The sequence below is a fragment of the Aphis gossypii genome, chromosome 2, assembly GCF_020184175.1.
Source record: "Aphis gossypii isolate Hap1 chromosome 2, ASM2018417v2, whole genome shotgun sequence".
Lineage (NCBI taxonomy): Eukaryota > Metazoa > Arthropoda > Insecta > Hemiptera > Aphididae > Aphis > Aphis gossypii.
The window spans coordinates 14016677-14028212 of NC_065531.1; the positions used below are offsets into that span (position 1 = coordinate 14016677).

An 11536-nucleotide genomic window follows, 5' to 3' on the forward strand; every position below is an offset into this window, starting at 1 on the left:
TAGACGGTAAACCCGACGTTGAATAATAACTAGACGTATTATCCGCGAGCGGACTAATTAAGTGGGTATACCGTATACGTATGTAATATCGCACGCGGAAAAGGTAAATTTCGAGTCTTATAAAAATAATAATACCCATCACAGCCGATGCGTGCAATTTAGTATAATGGGTATACTACGGTGGGCTGCGGGTACCTACCCCTACTACCTACCTAAGTATAATTTCCGAGAGAGAATTTTCTGCGTTCGAAACGATAGATTGCAGTATTGCACATTTGCACAATAATCGCGCACACGCCACACAGCACGGGTTTGTCAAAGTTGGCACTTGGCAGCATAATCTATATATTATATTATTATATTGATATATATATACGTGTACATAACTTATATACAAACTGTACACAACACTGTAACAGACGATCAATATTGGGCCATGCTACACCATTTTTATGGTCATTTTTTGTGGTTTTATAAAAAAAAAAAATAAAAATATTCTACCTCGAGCAAAGTGCGTATACCGAAGAACGGCCCAATTAGGTATGTCTACCTATGATATTCTATTATTTTATTGACTTTTCATGTTTTTAATGACAACCCGAGAGACAGAGTATTATTCTGAAGTATATGCCTTGCCGTTCCTCTTTTTCAAAGTTATTCATTGTATTAATATCGATAACATTATTATTAACTACATCAAAGCTTTTTGAATAAGATGCCCTTAGTTTGTCGTTTACTGAAACCAAAAAATCACCACGTCTGCGATGTTATAATAATTGAACAGTGAAAAAATGGATTTTTTTCTTGTACAAAATACGTAGCGTTATGTACCTTCCTAACGTGTCTGTCAAAGTCGTAAAGTACCTAAACATCGTCCGATAAATATTTATAGCGCGCGATATCCTGCGTAAGGATCGTAAGGCAGGACTGCACGTCCGCACGATTACTGACCGTTTAACGGATCACCAATAATTATTACACTATAATACCCATAACAGGCGCGTGGGTTTAAATTTTTTATAAATCCGCGTTTCGACATCGATTACGACATCGACAATATTATAAACCACCTCTGACGTTAGACGTACGATTATTATCAATATACGTATGTATATAATATTATGTAGATTTTAAATAATAATAATATTTATATTTTTACGTACACTGTTTATGGCGAAAATGCAATGCGCGCGCGGACAGACGTGCGCCGCCGCCGCCGCCGCCGTGTGTGTGATAACTGATAACCGTCGTTGGCGCCACGGTGGGGGAAGACGGGACGGCCGTGACGTCATCGCGGGGTCGCCGATATCACTGTAGTACGCGAGACCGTTTCCCCCCCGTCACGCCGCGCCGTCCTGCCGTATCATGTGCCCGTGCTGGTCGTACTGTCGCGTACGTTCCGTATTATAGTTATAAAGTCGCCGCCGCCGTCGTTGCTCGTCATGTTCTCCGCCGACCGTTCGCCGTCAGCTTTTTGCCGCCTCCGTAGCAGCGGCAGCCTCGGCCGCCCGTGAACGGTGTCTGTGATCTGGAAACTCGCGCGCGCACCCACTCGTCCACCCGCCGACCGCACACACATACACCCGCGTGTGTCGGACGTCATGACTTAGGCGGTCACCGGTGTCGGTGTGTGTGTTACGCTCTCGTGTGCCCCGACGACAATCAGTGACCACCGGTCAGCTCCGGGTCCGGCGGAGTGCACCGTCGTGGGGCGACTGACGAGAGGAGCCCCCCCAGCGACCGCCATGGCCGTCGAGATTTCGGTCACCCTGTGCCGACCGGAAATGCCTTCGGGCCTGGGATTTTCGTTGCTCGGCATCGCCGACTGCCCGCCGGTCATCTACGACATCATCGAGAACACGCCAGCTGCCGAATGCGCTCAGGTAATGTTGCGACGACCCTCGGTCTAGCCGTCGACACCTGTCCGAACCGTCCGTTATCCGTCTCTCGACGTTTGTTCGTTTGCGTGTCCGTTGGACTGGAGAGATTTAACCGACTGCCTACTACTGTCTTACCGATAACATTACCTTTTCTAGTTTATGTTTATGCAGATATTATCTAATCATTACGCATAACCCATTTAGAGAAAACACACATATTTTTATTCTCTGTAGAATTTGTGCCTACCTACACACATTTCTAAATCTGGAAAGTGATATGGCCCTGAATTGTTATTGGTTATTAAGTGAAATATCCTACATTCATGTTAATTTTATGCACTTTAAAACACTCTCGATTATAATTTAATGTGATTTAATGTTTAGCGTCTCTTTGTAAAATGTCCTTGTAATTAAATTAATTGATGGATTGAAATGACAATGTCAAATTACCTACATAAAAACAGTAGGTAGGTCACTTTACATAAGTATAAACTTGTGTTCAAAGTATATACCTATTCGTATGAGCTAATTAATAATACACTTATCTATTTTCAATGCTTGTCAGGATTTTTATTTTACAGATTGTATTTATCTGTTAAGAAATAAGTGTGATATGATTGTTTTCATATTTGATTCTGTACGATTTAGATAGCCGATAAACAAGTGTATTTTATGACATGACTAATTAATAATTTAAACGCTTACAATTAGTCTAAAGTGTATTTGTTAATTGTTCATTAAGATTTCTAAGAAAAAAAATTTGATACAACATAGTTTTATGCCAATTCTTCTCAAAGTCCTAATCAATACACTTTAATTTCTTGAAAATCTTGATTTCTTTCTCATATTACCTATATATTTTGTATTAAAATTTAGTATTTTTTAATTTTTTTCTAGATTGAGGTTGGCGATGTTATCATAAAGATAAATAATGAAGATGTGCAAACATGTACAATTAAAGAAGGTAAAATTACTAAAATTATTACTTGAAAATTACAACATTAAATACTTATCATGTGTTTGATCCTATTATTAAACTATTAAATGTGAGAAAACTTAAATTGAATACTTATAAAGTAAATACTTAGGTATGCTTGAATTTATTTTTTTTCAAGGGGCAGGTAGATACCATTGTTTATTTTATTTTTTTCAATCATAATATTATATTTAACATTAATTTATATTTTTTTGTTTTAGTATTGAAATGCTTAAGATTAGCACAAAACCCTATTATTTTGAAACTAGTCAGAGGTTAGTATATATTTATACTATTTAAGTAATTTATTATTAAATTGATAAATTGATCGTTTTTTTTAGATCCTGCCATTAAAAGTAAAGTGCATGATAAACTGGCTGAAAATGGAAACTCCCCTCAATTACTATTCCGTGATATAGATTCCCCACCTCCTCCACCACAACATCATCCTCCACCGTTAGAAATGGTTACTAGAACAAATACAAATAAAGTTGAAGCTCCTAAATATGAAGCATTTATGATGACTGGCGAGAGAGTTATCAAAATGTCTAAAAATAGTCAGGTATGATGTTTTTTGTTCTTCATTTTTTTCCACTTTAATCTACTATGTATTTTACATTATTTTTAGGTCTCTTTATTACCAAAGAGGGATCGTAAAGTTGATTGTTTGGTAAAAAATGGTGGCCCAAAAAAATTCCAAAAAGTAAATTCAAATTCTGTTCCTAGTAGTCCTGTTGAAAATGATCGACCAAACATTGCAAAACCTAATTCTGGAAATACATCTCCAGTTTCTCCTCCTCATACAAATATGTCCAACTATAAACGTGGCTCTCGTTCTGAAGATCCTTTACGTTCAAATTCTGAGTATCCAATGTCTTCAACTACCAGTATTGATACTGAAGACGAAGATATTACATCTTCTTGTAACACCTTATTAAATACTAATATAAAACCACTTGAAATGGAAGACAAAAGAGTCTTGTGGACATATAACGCTGGTCATGTTCCTGATGAAACATCAGCTTCTTGCAATTCCCTCCAAAAAGTTCTATCACCTACATCACCGACATCCATATCCTCATCAATAATGTCATCGCCATCTGACCGGCGACGGCCAGCTAAAGGATCATTCCGTGGAAACAGTCATCCAACTAGCAGTCATTCAAATATATCAAGTCCTGATTTCCAAGACACTGCAGATTCAGATTTCTTGATTAACTCGCGTGAATTAGAGGTGTCAGATCCAAGTGACAGCGATTCAACTATTGTAGCAAGTGAACCAAAGATTAGAAAGCGATCTACAAAAGGGCAGTACTCATATTATGATAATCATACTGACCATCGAATTGTCATTCAGGTTAAAGGTCCAGAAAAAACAAATTTAGTTAAAGACAGTGAAAATAACAACAGATATTACAATGATAAGGAAAATATGAGTAACAATGAACATCAAGATTTTAAAGTATATATATAGCATTTTATATTTAAAATTAATTACTTTAAAAAAAAATTATATTTTAATTTAGGATGAAGAAGAAGTTCAACATTTATTAGCATTAATGGAAGGTGCAGCTCAGTTGGCTAATTCTGTTACCAATAATGATGAGCACTGGACACAAAACGAAGATTTTGATTCTGATAGCTTACATAGTTTTCATTATTCACCTAAAGCTGTAGATATGCCCTCGGCAGTAAGACTAGCAAAACGCTTATTTTATTTAGAAGGATTCAAAAAAAGTGATGTATCGCGACATTTAAGCAAAAAGTAATAAAAATATCTATAATTCTTTTGAAAAAATAATAAATATTAATAATCAAATGATTTCAGTAACGAGTTCAGTAGAGCAGTCGCTGAAGAATATTTGAAATATTTTGATTTTAAAGGAAATTCGTTAGATTTGGCATTAAGACATTTTTTGAAACAATTCAGTTTGACTGGAGAAACTCAAGAAAGAGAAAGGGTGTTAGTTCATTTTTCAAAACGGTTCTTGGACTGCAATCCCCAATGTTTCAACTCTCAAGGTAATATTATTAATATTATAATACCCATTATTATTTAAATATATAGTTTTCACTTTTTTGTGAAAACCAAACAATCTTTTTTTGTCTTGTTTTTATTTTAACAAATAGTTATGTTGTCAGTTTATTTTTCTTGCGTATACTATTCTTTTAATTAATTTTTACATTTGCTCTCTAATCCTTTATTAAAATAAAATGAATAGTTAGGCACACAATATATGAATGCGTGTAAGTAGATTTATACAACCCTTTTGCTTATGATGTAATACAAATAGTCTGTTTTTTTTTTTTTTGTCATTAAGTAGATATGTCAACAATTTCATTTATTCAGTTGTTACCTTGATACCTTATAGCAAATTGCTTAAGTTTCTAATTTGCATTTTATTTTGTTTAATTTTTTTTAAATTTTTGCAATTTTTAATCGTATAAAATATTCATATAAATTATTTTATTTCTAGATGCTGTTCATACATTAACTTGTGCCATTATGCTATTAAATACTGATTTACATGGCCAAATGATTGGACGTAAAATGACATGTAATGAATTTATCGAAAACCTAGCTGGTTTAAATGATAATGAACATTTTCCACGTGACGTTCTTAAATCGTTATACATGGCTATCAAATCTAATCCTCTTGAGTGGGCAAGGTAAGACTAAAGTTTTAAGCATAAAAAATTTAAATTAAAAAATTATAAATTTTTAACATGTTTTAGTGATGATGATTTGGATGAAAATCAATTAAAAAACGCAATTGCCAATCAACCAATTGATGGTCTTGGAAATAAAATCCCTGGTCAGATAGGCAAAAGTGGAGGAAATTATGATGAAAATGTCATGACTCAAGCTTTAGAGTATAAAAAAGGATATGTGATGAGAAAATGTTGTATGGAAGCCAATGGAAAAAAAAGTAAGAATAAAATAATTGTATATTTTTTAATGATAATATTGTGCCCTTTTAATTTTACAGCTGCTAGAGGGAAACGTAGTTGGAAAATGTACTATTGCACATTACGTGATCTAATTCTTTATTTACATAAAGATGATTCTGGATTTAGAAAATCTCAAATTAGTGATAGTATTCATAATGCAATACACATACATCATGGCTTAGCTACTAAAGCTACGGATTATACAAAAAAACAACATGTGTTTAGATTAGTTACTGCAGATCAAGCGGAATATTTGTTTCAAACTAGGTAAAATTTTTTATAAAACTCCTATTTACTGCTTTTAATTTCTATTTATTTATTATTGTTTATTTTTATTATTAGTGATTCTAAAGAATTGGATTCATGGATAAATACAATTAATTTTGTGTGTGCTAGTTTTTCTGCACCACGGTTGCCAAGTGCTGTTGGAAATCAGAAAAAATTCCAAAGGCCATTATTACCATCAGCTCCTACAAAATTAAATTTGGTTTGATTATTTACAATATTTTATTTCTACAGATATAAAATGTTTTAATTATTTTTTAAAGCGAGAACAACTTCGTGAACATGAAGATACTTTGCGACAACTCGAAGTTGAGCTTGACATCCACAAAAAGAAACCTCCAGAACGTGGAACTAAAAACATCACATTACAATTTTATAAAGAAAAAGAATCACATTTACTAGAAGAAGTAAGTTTTATTTATTAATATTCAAAAATTTGGTGAAAAGTCTACAAAACAAATATATCTGCCATTAAAACTGAAACTATTGACCTCCTCTTACAATAAAAGTAATTTTTAGTTTTTACTATTTTTTTCATAATTGATTTAAGTTACTTTTGCTCATAAAGAATTATAAGTCTTGACAATAAAAAGAAATGTATAATTCACAATTATATTTAATTGTTATCATTTAGTAACCAAACCAGTCCATATCGGTGTTTTGAAAAAAATTGCCTCATTAAAAAATAGGGTAAAAATCTCTATAAATTGTGTTAAGTTTTTAAGAGTTGCAATATGCTTAATTGTAAGTACTTATTTAAGTTGCTATTGGATGGTTTATTATAGACCTTAACTTAAATAATAAAATTTATAAGAAGTAAGATTAGATACAGAATAATATTATTTGTAACCATAAAAATGCTGTTTGTTTTCCATTCTAATTCTAGTAAATGTAAATAACTATTAATTCTTCAATAATTAGTTGAAAAAAATGTTAATTTAATCATAAACTAATATATATATATCCTTTTCACATACTTTGCATCTAATTTATCATTAAAAAATAAATTAGCCTTTTTAGAAAAAAAAGTTTTTTTCTTTCGTAATCAGGAAATGATGCCACATGTTTAAATTATCCCATGTCAAATGTACTTATTAATTATTGTGCTTTTATTAACTGTACATATAATGTATATATTTATATTTATTTTTTTAGTTAAAACGTTATAGAACATATGTCTACTTGCTAAGATCTAAAATGATTCAACACCCTGAGTATGACTCAAGTACTGCATTATTGGAGACTGATGATGAAACAGAAGTAGTATCTGTTAATGAACAAAACAATTTATTACCTACTTCAAACAGGTATAGTTACAATGCAGCTATTTATTCTTCAATGGCAACACATTATTAATGTATACAATTTAAAAATCTTATGAGTATTCTCAATTCTGTGATTATTTATTTTAATAACTTTTGGTTTTGGATAGAATTGCCAGGTGCAGGGATACAATATTTTATTTTAGAAAATTGCAGGGATCAATTTACATTAGGCTCTGTATATGCAAGTTTGGTACATAATTTCTGATATTGCATAACACTTATATTATTAACAAATATGACATTTGCCATGATTGAAATAATTTTGAGTTCAAACTAATATTAGCTTTTGCTTTATTTATTTTCTAATCAAATGCTTCAGTTTTAGAAATGCAATGACATAACAAAAAAAAAAACTGATTTTAAATGTTTGAAACAGAAATAAATAATTAATTAATATTTTAATTGATGAATAAATAAACAAATATTATTAATTATACTATGTATTAAACTTTAAATGAAAACAAATAATATCTGATTTATGTAGTATTAAACCAACTTTATCTTCTTTTTTTAATAATATTTTAAATCAATAAAAATAATTAAACAATGAATATTGAAATAGATTTATTGTGCTATTAAAAATGTATAAACACTAAATAAATATCCAATACATTTTAACATTTTATAAAGCTTATTTAAATTTGACCATAAAATATACTAAATTTATTTAAATATTTTTGTTAAAATAATACACTCTTTTTTAAATTTAACAAAAATATAAGAAATTAAATGTCTTCAGGAGTGTTAAGTAGTGCTTTTTCAAAATCATATATATTTAGAAATAAAAATAACCTATAATGACTAACAAATTTTCAAAAAAAATTTTCTTGATTTTGTCAGAAATGACAGACAGCTTTGTATAAAATATTAATCGGATACTTTCAATTTTATTAAAAAAATGTTATATAGCATGTATCATTTATTTGTTTGCAATTCTGCTAATAAACTTATATATTTTTTTAAAAATTGTAGGTATTTATGATTAACAATTCTTAGATTATTTTTTACAAGATATAATCACAAAAAAATAAAACTTATAGATAACTGCTTTGATTGATATAAAATATAACACTATTATACTATACCACACTACACTGTACTGATTGATAATCACAAGAAATTTGCACAGAAATTTCTGTTTGACTCATGCAACACATTAACATTTTGCGCGAGAATTATATTATTATAACTATTATTATTTCTATTTTATCATGAGAATGTTTTGTGTTTATGCATGGTAAAGGAGTATCGATGCTTGAAGCTGCAAAATATGCCACTGGACTTCCAAGACATTGTCACCTGGCTGTGTAGTTAATCTTTTTTGTTTTTTTTTTCTATTATTATTATTTTTTTTCTTAACACGTGATAATTTTATTGACCCCTAATCAAAAGTACCTATGCAAATGAATTCTGAACAATATACATATATATATATTTACCTTTATGTAAACATTATTTTAATTTATTTTATTTTGACATCTCTATTTTGTGTATAACTAAAATAATGTTTGCATAATAAAAATAATGGTATTATATTTTATTAATATAATACTGTTTATGAAGAAGTACATTTTGACGAAAAATATTTCACATTTTATAATCCATTTATTTCATAAATATTTAATATTATTTTTGTTCCATCTTACATGTAATTTATTAAATTAGTCTTAAATGAGTTACTCACCTTTGAATACTTAAACATTATAATTAAACAGAACATATTTTTTACTTATTGAAAAATTAAGTTTATATATTAATGCCTAATGAAGTAAACAAACATAAAGTATAGTAATTAATGATACTTTTATAAAATATTTGTATGTACAGAATACATACACTCTTCCATCATAGAAATGATGAATAGTGAAGATTTTAATTTCTTTCCTCATTTAAGCTTTATTTTATAAAATATTCTTTAATGTGCCAAATTATTTTTTGATATGCAAAACCCATTATTTAATTTTGACGTATTTAAACTACCATTGGAATAACTATTACTTCTACGTACGACATAATTATCTATAATTTATAATGTATTGTTTACATCATTTTTAAGGAATACTTATATCCAGACTAATAGTCTTGTACAATTGTATTTATTTAATTGTAAATTTGTTTCAAAGTAATGTAAGTTTTTTTTATTGTTCATAAGGAATTATTGATCTTTAATTGTTATGTGTGTGATTTTACACATAGTAATATATCATTTTGTAATTCAGTTCACTTCCTTGTCAATAACCAAATCATCACTATTTATTATCATCAATATTATGATATACCAAATAAAACTTTTCTTTGTTATTAAATCAATGTGTTAAACAAACACGTGAAAATTGTTATACGGTGTTACTAAATACTTATTGTTATTATTTTTTTTTTTTTGTGAACATAATTAAGCTGTTATACAATTATTGTACACCAACCACGAATGATTTTTTTAATTTATTAAAACTATAATAGATAAAAAAAAATGTAAATAAAATCAAAACCAAAATTATGTTTTAACTACATTACTAAAACGTTTAAATCTCTGCATTTTGAAATATTTTCAGTATTAATAGATACAACTCTTTTTTTTTTATTTACATAATATATATGTTTAAATAATTGAATGTGCAATAATTATTTATTTTTTTTTTTTAAAAAGAAAGAGTTTATTTTGTTTGCTTTGAACAAATTCTGTAGTTATTATTTTATGATTAAATTATTTATTCCACGAGTTGTGTTCATATTGAAGCAATTTGACTTAAATATGGCTTTGTAAACTATTTTATTTTATTTTGGAATTTTAAAAGTATCTAGTCCATTTTTTTTTTTATTTAAAATATTTATAATTACAAAATGAAACACATTTATCATTTAAGGTATATTATTAACAACGCTACTGAATAAGAGCAAACTATTTATTATTTATTACTAATTAGATCTTATTAATATTATTATATAAATAAAATAATATCAAATGTATATCATATGAATAACTAGGTGTTCCATTTGTTAAATGTTTGTTTGATAAAGTTGTATCAACAATAAATAAAGGAATTGCCAACTATTTTGTTTAATTTAATTGTCCTTTACTGGTATGCATTGTTTTTGTTTTTTTTTTATCTTATCAATATGAATGAACAGTTATATTATAGACTGGTGTCAGTGTATGTTTTTTTTAATAGGTTATTTGAAATTGTATCTGTAAAAATACATTCAATTGACCAAGCAATCTATTTAACCAACTAATCAAATCCAGTTTAAATCCATTGGGTCTTAAGCCCCAAAACACAAGTCTCTCTATTAGGCTACCTACCTACTCTTTCCTCTCTAACTTTAATACACTTCTCTTTACTCCAAATGTTTTGACTGTCATTATTTTCACGGTTATACTCGTAAGTTATAACTTAATATTAATAAACAATTGTATTGTATTATTTACAAATAAAATAAAAGTAGATATCTAAGGTACCAATAATAACAGACAACTCATATTAAATTAAAAATGTATTTTTAACACTTGGTTAAAACTCTCATCACTACTACCTATATAGTTTACGAATTTTACCATATACTATAGTGTCAGCAACTATTGATTTTTTATGAATTAATCATTTTTATAGCTCATTATTAAAACCATGATTTTTATTTTAGTTCTTAAAATTTCTTTTGAATTTTTATGTTAAGAAAAATTATTTGGAAAAGGGGGGCCCTGGGAATCAGGATCATGCCACTCCTATTAATCTGATCTTGTATTTAACATTTATATATATTATCTATTAGCATAGCAAATTTCATTTATAAGTAATGTACAGTTTACATAGGGGTATTTCATTATTATCTATTTTTCTATTTTATTTTTTCTCTCTAAATGTGCAAAAATCATGTAAAACTAAATTCATGAATACATAATAGGTATCTAAAATATAAATATTTATTAAATACGTTTTTGTATCTTATTAACTATATCTCCACCACAAGCATGCTTAAAATAGATAGATAAATAGATGAAAATTATGAATAATTTCTAGTTATGTTAATTTAATTTTTCGATTTTAAATAAAAAAAATTATTCAACAGTCAGACTAATACCATTGAGTAAAGATAGTAATTAAAAATAATATATTATAATA

The 11536-nt window shown here is 28.7% G+C and overlaps 1 protein-coding gene across 1 annotated transcript; it reads left to right on the top strand.

Moving 5' to 3' along the window:
• The first annotated feature begins 1247 nt into the window (after nucleotides 1-1247).
• Nucleotides 1248-10470, top strand: LOC114127794 (PH and SEC7 domain-containing protein). Its single transcript, XM_027992119.2, has 14 exons — nucleotides 1248-1883; nucleotides 2778-2844; nucleotides 3078-3131; nucleotides 3198-3418; nucleotides 3485-4318; nucleotides 4383-4621; nucleotides 4685-4878; nucleotides 5334-5526; nucleotides 5593-5786; nucleotides 5847-6075; nucleotides 6151-6295; nucleotides 6357-6500; nucleotides 7249-7400; nucleotides 8662-10470. Exons 1-14 carry the CDS (start codon nucleotides 1746-1748, stop codon nucleotides 8675-8677), a joined length of 2820 nt encoding a protein of 939 aa, XP_027847920.2. The 5' UTR covers nucleotides 1248-1745; the 3' UTR covers nucleotides 8678-10470.
• The last annotated feature ends 1066 nt before the right edge of the window (nucleotides 10471-11536 follow it).